Source organism: Dipodomys spectabilis, unplaced genomic scaffold, assembly GCF_019054845.1.
Source record: "Dipodomys spectabilis isolate Male_0828 unplaced genomic scaffold, ASM1905484v1 ptg000125l, whole genome shotgun sequence".
Taxonomy (NCBI): Eukaryota; Metazoa; Chordata; class Mammalia; order Rodentia; family Heteromyidae; genus Dipodomys; species Dipodomys spectabilis.
Genome location: NW_024870802.1, coordinates 5794537 through 5808144, shown reverse-complemented (window position 1 = coordinate 5808144; position 13608 = coordinate 5794537). Strand labels below are relative to the sequence as shown.

Below are 13608 nucleotides of genomic sequence, written 5' to 3'. Positions count from 1 at the left end.
TTCTTTGGGTTGACAACTAGAGCTCCATGGATACATATGGCTCAGAGGAAGAAGGCTGGTGAGTTCCATCTTCAGCCCCTCTCTCCTCTGTACCTGGTGGGCATCTCCCGACGGGATGATATAGGCCTGGATGGGTTCTGCCACATACTCGCAGTTCCTCATGGCTTGTCTCAGCTGCCGAAGCAGCTCCGAAGTCACCTTTGGAGCCATTCTGTTATCTGCAACAACAGAAGAGTTTGTTCTAAATTAGCCTAACCCCAGTAATTCAATAAGTTCAAAGCCAGACACAGAGATAAGAACCTTCTACATTCTGCTCCATCCCAGCTGTGTCTCAAACTGACCAAGCCACCAAGCTAACCACAAAGCTTCTAGAAACCCTCGGAGTTCTTAAATATTACTTCCAGCGCGAGCGCGCGCGCACACACACACACACACACACACACATACACACAAATACTTCCAAATACCCATCCATCATACAGCAGGAAAATTTGAGCCACTAAGACTCATTTCCAAATTCACTTAAGGTTACTCATTTCACTTTTAGGACTTTATTCTGAGGAGAAAAATATACAAAAATACAGATGTGATCCTTGTTTATATTTTTTAAAGTAAAAGAAAATGTGATTGGTTACATAAACTATAATATAGCAATAAACTACTACAACACAAGAAAAATGTTTTACAGATCTCTATTTGACTTGGAAAGACATGGAAACAATACTCATAAGTGATTAAACACTGATTACAAAAGAACTCATAGAGGCTGTATATGAATAAATAAGAATGGAGTTGCTAGAATTGCTTTAGGGTAAGTAAATTTAGAGTATTTTCTTCTGGTGCTTTTCTGCTTCTTACATCTGTCCATATTAAAGCATGTTTCATAAACAGCTTTCTTAAGCAACCAACACCAAATTTGGGGTAGAACTTTCAATATACTACGAACCAAAGTCCTGTCTTTTACTATAGTAAATATTATTATAGCAAAACTTGCTCTGACCCTCAAGAAGAGGATCAGAGCTTCAATGCTGGGTTCTTCTCTCTTAAAATATGGGGTGAGGGAAGTGTTAGGCTAGACCCAAGAAGTCCCAAGAACCAAGCAGATCCAATCAGCTGGAGTTAACAGTTCTACAAAACACAAAGCAGGAAGAGAAAATCAAAAGTCATGAAAAAGAAAAGTTAGAGAAATTAAATGTGGTCCCAGTAGAAATTCTTGAACTTTTACAAACACTGAAGTAGTCAAAAATCAAAAGAGCACTGTATACCACTAAGAACTAAAAACTACTTCTGTACTGCAAGCACACATGGTACAAACTGCTTAACTGCTTTAGTTGATTCTTCAGAAAGATTTTTATTCAACAAAATAACTATTAACAGTTCTGATAAACACATGGCAGTACAATGGCCACATTACAAAGTAATTTCACATACGGCAAAATTAACAGGACTTAAGAAACAAAACCACTCATCTGGTCGAACCACTACTAAATATCCCCATGCTGCTGATCACATGTATGGTGGACATGTGTACACCGTTATATGTTATAGACCGTGATAGACAATTTGCTCCAGGAAAGTTAGAATGAACTTGTGACTTTAAATGAGCATCATTATTCCACAATACTGTGAAATTTGGGAAATTATGTAATCACTTAATCACAATTAAAAAAAAAAAAAAAGAACCTTGGGGAAGGTAGGGAGGGAAGGGATGGTAGGGGGAAAACAATGGAGGGGGTAATAATGCTCAATAGGAAGTGTACTCATTACCTTGCTCATGTAACTGTAACCCTCTGTATAGTATCTTTACAATAAAAAATTTTAAAAAAACAAAGTAATTTCACAAAAAGCAATAAAGACTGGGGATCATTCATATTTTAGTATATCCCATGGGCTACAGGCACAAAGCTACATGGTTATAGCTCACAGTATAATAATGGAGTTTTCCAATTTGTTTGCTTGTTCTTGGAGGTTTGGGTTTGTCTTAGTTGTTTTGGTTTTTTTTTTTTTTTTTTTTGAGACAGGATCTTGTTATGTAGCCCAAGCTGGCCTAAAACTAGTAATTCTATTACATTAGCCTCCAGACTATTAGAATTATATGTGCATGTCACTATACCTGGCTTCAAACTTATTTATGAATAGTACAGAGTTCCCACATAGCCCCTACCACAACACACACATACACACAGCCTCTCCCACCATCAAGCTGTTACCAGATCAGCGTACTTGTTACAACTGATAAATCTGCCCTATCATCCTAAGTCCACAGCTTAATCTTCCACTCTCAGTGTTGTATGATAGGAGTTTTAACAACAAATACATAATGTACCCACCACTGTAGTACCATGTAGAGTATTTTAGCTGCCCTAAAAATCCTGTAAGCTACTTACTATATAAAATTCTGAAAAGACTAAACCACAGAAACAGTAAGAAAGGTCAGTTATTGCCTTTCAGATTGTAATATGGACATAAGACTTTTCTTTGACTTGATAATGTGTATTTAAGATTCCTTATGGTCTAACAGCTCATTCTCTTTAGTCCTGAAAATATTCCAGTGTTTGGATGTACTGTAACTTGCTTACTCATTCACCTACTGAAAGACTATGTTGTCTCCAAGTTTGGGTAATTATAAATAAAGGTGCTATTGTCATTCATGTGAAGGTTTTATATAGATGTGAAATTTCAAAGCATTTGAGTAAATACCAAGGAGTGTGATTGTTAGATCAGATGATAAGTTCCTTTAGTTTTATAAAGAACTGCTAAACTGTCTTCCAAAGTTGATGTACTGTTACATTTCCTCAGCAATGAATGAATAGTTCCTGTTGCTCTATATCCTTGCCAACTGTTTTGGATTTTGTCAACTCACTTTTTCAATGAATAGAAAAAGATTTTAATTAACCAAAATGTCCTAATACACAATGTTATACATCGTGGTACAGTGAGACAGTCAGATCGTCTTCAAGGACAGACATCTTGACTAGCTAAGGCTTATACTCGGCTAGGTATGATTCTGTATCTGTTCAGTAACACTTTCACAGCTTCTTCCTCTTCATCACCATCAGTACCCTGGGCTTTTCCCCTCAGCTCTGATTATCTCCAAGAGATTCTCCAACAGGTACCATACTGACTATAGGACTCTTTCATTATTGCCAGCAAGAACAACTTCAGTAACAGACCTCGGAGCTCTACTTAACGAGTTTTAAAAAGACAGAATTACTAAAAGAAAAAGTTGCTAAAAACTCATGATTCAATCATGCCCACATTCCCTGCAGTACAGCAACTGCCTCTGAAAACTACTATTCAAACTACTATTCCTTTCCTTTCGTTTGATCTATTATGCCCATAATTTCTCAATTATCAGACAAAGAAAAGTCAGCAGTATCCAGTCTAATCTAGTCTAATCTGGGTCCAATATGAAGCCTACTATGATCTCATAATATTGTCAGCAGCTGATATCTTCAAGAAACTTCCAAATAGATTTACTATACTTCTAAATTATATTTCTAAGAAATTTAACTTTCCCCTGACCAGCCAGGGACTCAATATTTTGCCCAAGCTAATCTCAAGTTTCTGAGTTCAAATGATAGCCCTTCCTCAGCCTATGGAGTAGGTAGGATTTATAGGCATACACTAATGTACCAGACAAGGTTAATATTTTTAGAAAGAGACAGGCAAAAAATGAAGACTTCCTTTGGAGTAGTGTGGTTCAACCTTGGCAGCACATCCGAATTACTTAGGGAACTTCTGATTTAATTGCCCTAGAGTGCAACCAGGCATACAGAATTTTATAAAGTAAATACAGAAGCCAAATGACAGGGGCCAACATTCTTTGCTTCAAGTTCATTAATTTCTTTATACACTGCAGCCTCTAATTAAAGCACACATGACTTCAGGATTTTGATGGCACCACCTCCTTGTTTTTAGTGAGTACCAGTCGTTTGCACCAACATTATCAGTCACTCACCTCATCAGTAAAGAGAACATAACCCACGGCAAGCACAACATGTTCAATTACAAACTGTAAGGCAAAGTGGCCCTGGTCAAAGGCATCTTTTGCCTTCCTGGGCACTGTAACCTGCCTCTACACCAGCCATTCTGACAGCCATCACCATCTCTGGCCTCATCATAACATGCTCCACTTGACTGACACATAAGGCCTTGCAACCAACACTTTCAGTCTGCTGCAGTGACGTATTTACGTCCTTCCTCTATGTACCTGTCCCTTCACACTCTCAACATGCCCCTTTTCTTTTTCACCCTTCAAACTCATCATATTTGGCTGGTGTCTTTGGTCCAATATAGCCTCTTCTTTGTCGCCTATACCAGATACGACAGAAGTACTTCCACCTGACACATACCTACAATCACTGAGATGGGCTAAATGAATGCCACAATTTGGGATCTATGATCTTTACAAACCCACATAACCAAGAGTAACAAATCTGCAGTGAAAGAAGCAAGCTAGGAATTTAGATGATGTCATATTATAACACCTGCTCATTCCACATTCTCTTTTTTCAGAAACATTAGAAGCAGCCAAGAGCTGAGCAGAGTGTGCAGGGAACTGGAAAGCCAAGAGCAACAGACCTAGTCCGTGATGTAACATTAGCCCATACGCTGCCAGGTATTTTTAAACTGTGACTTAAAGGGAATGACTCATTGAAAATGCTTTTGCATATGTGGATCTGCTGTTAAGAAATAGATTCCCAAACCTCAGCCTGTATCACAAACACTTTTTCCTTCACTTGCACATGAAATCACACCCTATTTACCTCACTGGGTGACTAGAGTTAAACATGATAATATGTGTGAGAGTACCATGTGCAGCAGATAACACATTGTATTTGAGGTGAAGAAATAGTTGAACCAAGAGCTGAAGCACCAGCTGGGATTCCTACTCATCTTGTTATAATGGAAGGGGCTGGTTTACCCCAATTTCATCTTCTTAACACATGGACAGATGCTCTGCCAGCACCAATAGTTCTAGAGGTGGCATGGCTGTGGGGAGGGGCTGAGGGTTTTACATACATTAGTGGTTAATTCTCACAATGATCCTCCTACGGAGAGTTCATTATTCCCATTTAGAGGAACAGGAGTTTAAATAAGTTAAGCAGCTGCCCAAGTCTGCTGGATTATCAGGAACCAGGACCCAAGGTCTGTCCAATTCTCAAGTCCATGCATATTACCTAGAAGACTTAATATTAGAGCATTCTAAAATCAATAGAATCAAATCACATGGGCTCCAGTGGCCAGCTGACATCTACAACCTCAGAAAACTGAACTGATAAGTCCTTGAAATAACTAATAATAGTCCTAATATAAGGAGAAGTTCTTTTGAACTCTATATTGATGACTCTATCCTTTTTTCCCCCTTTCTTACTTCCTCTTTTTTCCTGCTTATTCTTCCTTCCTCTCCTACTTCCTATTATGGTCCAAAATATGCTGGCTACATATACATTTTTAAAGAAAAAAATATTACCTAAAATTGAATAAAGTAATAGCATTGCTATTCCAAAGGGAGACTAATGATGGTTTCTTGCACACTTTAAAGGATCAATTTTTCAGTCTGAAAAAAGTTAACAGGATGGCTATCCTATATGTCCATAGAAAAGCACTAACTTACTTGGGACCGAAATACAGTAATATACCACTTTTCAGAATTCAGGTTTCTAACAATAGAATCACAAAACTAACAAGTTCTAGGGAGGAGAGATGATTTCAAGATGGTTTTCCTAAATGAACATTCAATTTATAAAGCATAATAATGTATTTTCTCACTTGAGAATCTGATGAAAGACTGAAAGCTAATTTCTAACATGATCAAAAAGGATCTATGTTAGAGATAAAAGACAGATTCGAAGTTCTAGAATAGTACATTTCAATAATAATCTATCTCTACCCCACTATCCCCACCTGTCTCCACACAAATAGAATATATATGTATATATTTATCACTTTCTAACTTATTACTTTTTAACTAACATTACTTAACTAACTTATTACTTATTACTAAAAAAGTGATATATATATATATATATATATATATATATATATATAAATATATGAATTAAATAACCACCCAGAGAGCCAAAGGACAAAGTGATTTCCAGATCCTACCCCAACCTTGATCAACTAATTGCTAATCCCTTACCATTTCTTCTCATTCATGGGCACAGTGGCCAAAAATCTTGTCTAATTTATAGGTAAAATTATTATTACCTGTTTCCACACCTGTGTCTCCTGATGATGTCACCTCGTTAGATTCAATTATTCTTAAATTTTGCAGCTGAAAATCTTGGTGATTCGCCCTTACAAAGAGAAAGAAGAGGAAGTTAAAGACTTTGACCACAGGAAGTGTGGCAAGACTCAAAGAAGGCATCAACTTGTCTTAGCAGTTTTGTCCATGAATCAGAAGAACTCTCACCCCACTATCAGTGATGGACGAAATCCAACTTGAAGGTATAAAACATCCCCATGACAGGTGAGCCTCAGCCCTAGTTTCCACTTTATGAATTGTGTTCAATTGTGTCTAATCTCTTTATAGGTAAACTAAAAAGATTTCATTTTCAGTGATTGTATTTTTCACAAGTACTTATTTTTAATTTGTGTTGTCCTGTTCTTTCATTCTGGCTTCCATTCCTTTTCTATCAACTGAATCATTTTAGGCCCTCATAATTCCTTTCTGACTTTGCATTTGGGCTAGCAATCCTTATGCTTGCTCAATCTGAGATAACCCACTCCATGTGCTTGCTTTATTCTGTACCTGTGGTTCTAGTACTCCAAAGGCTGAGGCAAGGAGGGCTGTGAGTTCAGGACCAGGCTGTGCTCTATGAATGAAACCCTGTATCAAAGAAAAAAGAAGAAAAGAGAGAGAGGAGTGTATAGAAGGGGGAAAAGAAAACAAGAAGGAGGTAAGAGAGGGACAAAGAGGGAAGGAAAAAGGAAAGAAAGAGGTCTTCAGTAAAGACTGCCTATGTGAATAAATGTGTCCCTGGTTCATATAAGCATTATTGTCACTGCTCAATATTCACATTAATTTCTTAGCTAGAAGATTTGTACACAAGTCTCTTATCCCCACTTAGGGACAGCCTGATACCCTGGACTCCAGCCATGAAGCTCTCTGTTTGGGTTAGATAAATTTTCAAGATTCAGTTTACCAGCTTACCACTCAGGCTTTAAATTCTCTCTAAATTTCTGGGACCTGAGGGTTGTCTTTCAGGTTTACTCAAATATTTATTGAGAATCGTCTATAACCCAGGCTCTCAGAGACAGCAGTGAATAAAACCACTAATATACCTTATTTCAAAACATGTAAATAGGGTGGAATAGGAGTGGGAGACTAGATGGAGGAAAGGAGGGGAAGCAATTTTTTTCTGTGAGAAAAGGAAAGCAGGGCAAGGGAAAGAGGGCGACTAGGAGATACTGAAGTATCCAGAGGAGCTCTCTCTGATAACACTCAGCATTTTAACACATACATGAAAACAATGTTGAGGGGGGCATCCTCATTTATAGAAGAAGAATGTGCCAGGAAAAGAAAACTATGTACAAAGGGCACAAGGTAGAAGTGTGTGTGCCTGTAGTGGAGGAAAAGTAAGGCGGCCAACACAGTGTGCAGTGTCATGAGGTGGTCATCAGCAGTTAGATTAGATCGAACTAAGTCATAGGTTTTACATTTTACACAGCCATAACTTAACTAAGTCAACACCTTAACCACATTTTTACATGTTAGTTAGGTTCACATTAGCTCAATCCACCACAAGGCTAGAACCAGAAGACTGGATTTTACCAATCACTGCAAGCCTGCTCTTGTATTGGCTGCTACTTTAATTTCACCAGACTGAGTAAGATGTAATTAGCTGGGGAAAGCACATGTTCTTTCATTTTAAAAAAAAAAAAAAAAAAAGTAAAACACTGGGCTGTGGGAGAAAATAAGGCCCTAAGTTTGATCCCCAGCACTGAAGGGGAAAAAAAAGTTTAGACATCCCAATACCTCATAATACAAATGAAAATCCCTTCAACAAAATACGAGCAAACTGAAACTAGTGATAATATAAAAAGAATCATACACCATTGCAAAGTGGCCAAGAACGTAAAGTTAGTTCAACCTATCAAAAGTCAATTAATGGAAGACATTATATATACAGAAGAACAAAAACTACACCATTCTCTCAGCAGACATGAAAAAAAGCATTTAACACCCACTACCACTCAGCAGACAGCACAAGGCTAGTCCAAGCAAAAACATCTCAAGATCCCATGTCAATAACCAGGCATGGTAGTGCCTGCCAGTTATCCCAATTACAAAGGAAACTATGGTTGTCTGAAATCAGTCCTAGACAAACACACAAGATCCTACCTGAAAAATAACTAAAAGACTTGGGACATGGTTCAAGTGAAAGCGCAGGTGCCTAGCAAACACAAGGCCCTGATGATATTGACAGACTAACAGCTTTCTCAGACCAAGATAGGGCTGACTAATCTTTCACTCCTATTGAACATTGTACTTGATGTTCTATCCAGGATAATTAGGCAAGAACTGTAACAAAATGTATCTGGATTGGAAAAGAAATGAAACTATTTGCAAATAACATTGTCTTGAATACAAAAAATCCTCAAGGCTTCACACACACACACACATACACATACACACACAGAAAAAAAAATGAGTTCATCAAGAATATAAGATATAGCCAAGTACCAGTGGCTCACACCTATAATCTTAACTACTCAAGAAGCTGAGATCTGAAGGTCACAGTTCAAAGCTAGCCTAGGTAGGAAAGCCCATGGGACTCTCCAATTAAGCATCAAATAGCTAGAAATGTATTTGTGACTCAAGTGGTAGAGTACTAGCCTTGAATAAAAAAGCTCAAGGACAGCACTCAGGCCTACAGTTCAAGCCCCAGAATGGGAACCAAAAAAAAAAAAAAGAGAGAGAGAGAGAGAAAAGAAAAAAGAGCTGGGCGCCAGTGGCTCACACCTATAATCCTAGCTACTCAGGAGGCTGAGATCTGATTGGTTCAAAGCCAGCCCAGGCAGGAAAGTCCATGACTCTTACCTCCAATTAACCGTTAGAAAACCAGAAGTGGTACTGTGGCTCAAAGTGGTAGAGCATTAGCCTTGAGCTGAAGAGATCAGGGACATCACCCAGGCCCAAGAAAAGAAAAGAGGGAGGAAGGAAGGAAGGAAGGAAAGAAAGAGAGAGAAAAAGGAGGGAGGGAGGGGGGTGAGGGAGGGAGGGAGAAGGAAGGCAGGCAGGCAGGAAGGAAGGAAAGGTGAGAGAGAGAGATAAGGAAGGAAGGAAGGAAGGAAGGAAGGAAGGAAGGAAGGAAGGAAGGGAGGGAGGGAGGGAGGGAGGGAGGGAGGGAGGGAAAAAGAAAAAAAAGAAAAAAGAATACAGGACATAGCGCTAAGTGATGAGGGCCTGAAATCCTAGCTACTCAGGAGGCTAATATCTGAGGATTGAAGTTGAAAGCCAGGCAGGACAGGAAACCCTGTGAGTGCTCAAGTGGTAGAGCCAGCCTTGAGCCAAAAAGCTAGAACAATCCACAAACAGAGTAACTTGAAAATTTGCTGGAATCTAATCTAGAATATAGATATAATGTATAAAATTATATCTAGATTCCATATCTGAAATATATTACAATTCCATAACAAAAAGATACAACCTAACTTTGAAATGGGAAACAAATCTGAATTAACATTTCTCCAATGAAGATATATAAATAGCCAAGCACATAAAAGATGTTCAGCATGTCATTACAGAACTGCAAATCAAAAATCACAATGATATCACTTTATAGCCTCTAAGAAGGTAAAAATCAAGAAATAGACAATAACAAGTATGTGTAAGGATGTGGAAAATGCAGACCCTCAAGTACTGAAGGTGGAAATGTAAAATGGTGGTATGTGTGGCTCTGGAAAATGATCTAACAATTGCTTAAAACATTAAAGGGTTAGTATCCAACCAAAGCAATTTCATTCCTGGGTATACATGAAGAAAACTAAAAATATATATCCTCATAAAAATCCACACAGCAATAAGGAGGTAGTATCAATGAAGGAGCACTTCCCTATATGCTTGGGGCATTTAATTGGATTCCTAACACCACAAAAAGAAATTTTATGTAAATGTCTATACCTTAATTATATGTAATAGCCAAAAAGTAGAAAGAAACCACATCCCCAACTGCTGAATGGAGAAATAAAAGTCTACCCATACAGTGTAATATTATTTGACAATAAAAATTCATACAAAAATAGGTAAACCTTGAAAATATTATATCAAAGGGGGAAAAAGCCTATCACAAAAAGACTAGCTAGTAAATAATTCCATTTGTATAAAATATACAAAATAGACAAACCTACAGAGATGGGAAGAATGGTGGCTGTCAAGGGCTGAGGTTGTGGAAAACGACACATACCCATGGGTGAAAGAGTTGGGAAAAACAAAAAACAATGGAAGTGTTGCTCAAGCCTAAGGCCCTCAGTTAAAATCCCACAAGAAAAAAAAAAAAAAAAAAAAAGGCTGGAAGTAGTTGTGGCTCAAAATAGTAGAGTATTACCCTTGAGCAAAAAGAACTCAGGGACAGTGTCCAGGCCCTGAGTTCAAGACCCACAACCATCCAAAAAAAAAAATATTTGGAGGGCAAGGAAATTGCCCTAAATAGCTTGTGATGATTGTTATACAACTCAGTGTACAATACTGTACCAGTAATTGTATCATATATGATACAATGACACCTATCTTAGATAAGGATACAAATCAATTCTCAACCAGTTTCCCATAGCTTCATATGTAAGTTTATATAATAGTGAGTGAAGGATGTCAATATTCCCTCTGCCTCTCCCACATAGGACTTGAGGGGCAAGTTATTCAGAGGCAGTCCTGTTCACTAATTTATAGAAGAAACAAAAATAACTCCTACAGACCACATATCTGGGTACCTGCAAAGCCCAGACCAGAAACCAGATCTGACAGGTGAGTTCAAACTGTCTAAGTGAGCATCACCACCTCTACTCTCTTTCAGGAGGATCCCAGGCGTCATAAGCACCTGAACAGTACAGCTGCCCTGCTCCTGTCAGACCTTAGTTTCTGTAGAGTTCAAAACACATCCAGCCTTCAGTTTTTGACAGACATATTCTGTGACGTCTTCACTTAAATAATCACAAGCTGTCTGTAAAAACAGGACTACCATTAAATGTGAGAGCTAAGAGAATATACCTAAGGAACCACATAACTCCCTCCTCTAGGCAAAGAAACGGAAAGATCAAATGACTTGCCTAAAGGCTCACAGTTATTTAGTGACAATGCTAGAACTAGAGTTTCCAAGTCTTCCAATTTCTACACCTTCTTCTCCAAGTCAAATGGCTACAAGTTGGGTAATGGTAAAGAAGTAGAACTACTCCTGTTCAACGTGTATACTACTTGCCCATAGATGAGCTACTAAAAACTGTATATTTGTCTCCCTCTCTGAAAAGAACTCCCAGTAAGTTTCTAGGTATCTACCCCCACTAGTATCCCCAGTCCATGAGAAGAATCATAAATGTCTAGTGTTCAAGATGGAGCAAAATAAGGACCAAGCTGAAGTTGGTGGTACAGGTATAGCAGGTACAGCACTTGGAATTGCGAGTTGAAGGCCAGCCTAGGTGGATAGTGAGATTCTGTCTAAAAAAAGAAAGAAAAAGAAAGACCTAGATGCTCAATCATGCCTAAGTGATGAGAAAAAGGTTAAACCAGAACAAGTTTGGGGGACAAGGTATCTCTCTTCATGAGCACTCAGATTTTCTTTTTGAAAATGTCCCCTTCTCCATTTCAGTCCAAGGGGTTGGAATGAGTATCAGTCACTTGCCCACCATGTTCTGAGATGTACGCTTGGTCAATCCACTCCTCTGGCCACAATGATGCTTCAAGGATAGAAATAAGAATCAAGTCAGTCCAATGGCAATCAGAGCTAGGACTTCTGCAAACATTTCTGCTGGAGCTATCAGCCTACAAATATCATTGCATGCCACAACAAGAAAGTCTGCCTGGGTATAAAGCCAGGCTAAAATCAGTCAAGATACAAAATAGAGGGAAAGCCTGCTGCCAGTATTGGTGCTTCTGGTTTCAGCTTCACTAGAAACTATCCCAGTCTAATTTTACCTAAGTCCACTTGAGTTCAGTTTCCAGACCCTAAACTGAAAGAAATCCTCACTTTTATGGCTCTGGAAGACATCTGAGGCAAAAGGCTTCCCTCTCTTAGCCCACCATCTATGTTCAAAGACCCTTCTGTCACAAATATTGTGATCTGGCCTAGCAAAGGCCACCGTGGTCCTCAAAGGTTTCCTCACAGCCTAGAGCCTAAGTCATCATCATCCCTCATTATCCACTTGCCCGACTCCCTCTCTAACATCTACCTTACGGAAAGCTCCTTCCACCGTGTAGGTCTGGGTCTCTGCTCACCTCTAACGTGTGGTATACAAGGGCAAGTCCAGGTAAGGGTAGGCCTGAGATCTATCCACTCAGGAAACATAGCACACACCAGGGTCTGGATTCAGTGGGGTGACCGGGCCCCGACCCCGTGTGGATGGCCAGAGTTTTAATTCTAGGCTTTGTGAACTTCGACCCTTTCTCTCCGTCTCCCACTTGGGTGGATGCACTGATAAGTATACCCCAGTTGCGGGGTGCGAATAAACGCAAGACACGTTTCACACGAGGTGACCCTTCGCACGTCCCTGTGTCCAAAGAGAAGCCAGGGCAAGCTAACGGTGGGATGTTCCTGAGCATTCTTCCATTTGGGTGGGGAGGGCCCAATGGGCACCTCCAGGATGGTAACTTGGACGTCTGGAGGCGAGGGCAGGAGCCCACCCACCTCCCGGTACCCGGGGAGGGCCCAACAGAGACCAACTTCCTGCCACGAGCGGGGCCTTCCCGCGGGGCCGGGGTCGGTGACCGCGAGCGCACCTCGGGGCCGAGCGCGCCGCGGGCCGAGCGCTGCGGTTCCTCCCGCCACACGCGCGCCAGGACCGGCTCGGGCGGCCCCCGGGCCTCGCCGGCCCGGCCGAAAACGGACTGGATCCGGCCGGGCTGCACGGCGGGGTCCCTGGCTCCCAATGGGGGGGGGGGGGGGGTCGGTCACCTCCGGCCCTCGCCCGACGACAGCGGCAGGGCCTCGGCTCCTCACCCGCTCAGTCTCAGCCTTCCAGGTACCACCCGCGCGTCTGGGCTGGGCGGCCTCGCAGACGCGGACACCTGCTTCCCCTCACCTCACTCGCGGTGGCTTTCTGGAGGCTGCCATTCGGCGGTGACGTGCGCCGGCCCACGTCAGGGCAGCGCAGACCAGCTGATCAGCCCCGGGAAAAGAAAAAAAAAAAGGCAGGAAGGAGGGAGGTGCGCGAGCAGACCCGCCGCCGCGCGCACAGGGTCGGCCACGCCCCTCTCTGTGGCGTGCTCACGCAACTGCCACGCCCATCGCCCTGGCCACGCCGTGGAGGGGCGTGGTCCGCGGTCCTGGGCGGTCCTCCGAGGCCTGGGGCCCCGCCCACACGCTCCCTGAGCGGGCGGTGCGGAGTTAGGCTGGGGACGCTGTGCGTACGGGAGCGTCGTCGTCGTCATTTTGATTTCCCGCGGAG

The 13608-nt window shown here is 41.1% G+C and overlaps 1 protein-coding gene across 6 annotated transcripts in view; it reads right to left on the bottom strand.

Moving 5' to 3' along the window:
• The window catches only part of Xpnpep1 (X-prolyl aminopeptidase 1), a 53766-nt gene extending 40420 nt beyond the window's left edge, over nt 1-13346 (bottom strand). Inside the window, exons 1-5 of one of the 6 annotated variants that reach the window (XM_042689327.1) lie at nt 13243-13261; nt 11851-11901; nt 6761-6838; nt 6217-6305; nt 94-218 (exon numbers count right to left, since the gene is read on the bottom strand). In XM_042689327.1, coding sequence (XP_042545261.1) covers nt 94-210 — 117 coding nt within the window. In that variant the 5' untranslated portion in view covers nt 211-218; nt 6217-6305; nt 6761-6838; nt 11851-11901; nt 13243-13261. Of the gene's footprint in view, nt 1-93; nt 219-6216; nt 6306-6760; nt 6839-11850; nt 11902-13115; nt 13135-13160; nt 13222-13242 lie in introns of those variants that run through there. The other 5 variants (XM_042689329.1, XM_042689326.1, XM_042689332.1 and 2 more) reach the window with 5 other exon arrangements.
• Between the last annotated feature and the right edge of the window lie 262 nt (nt 13347-13608).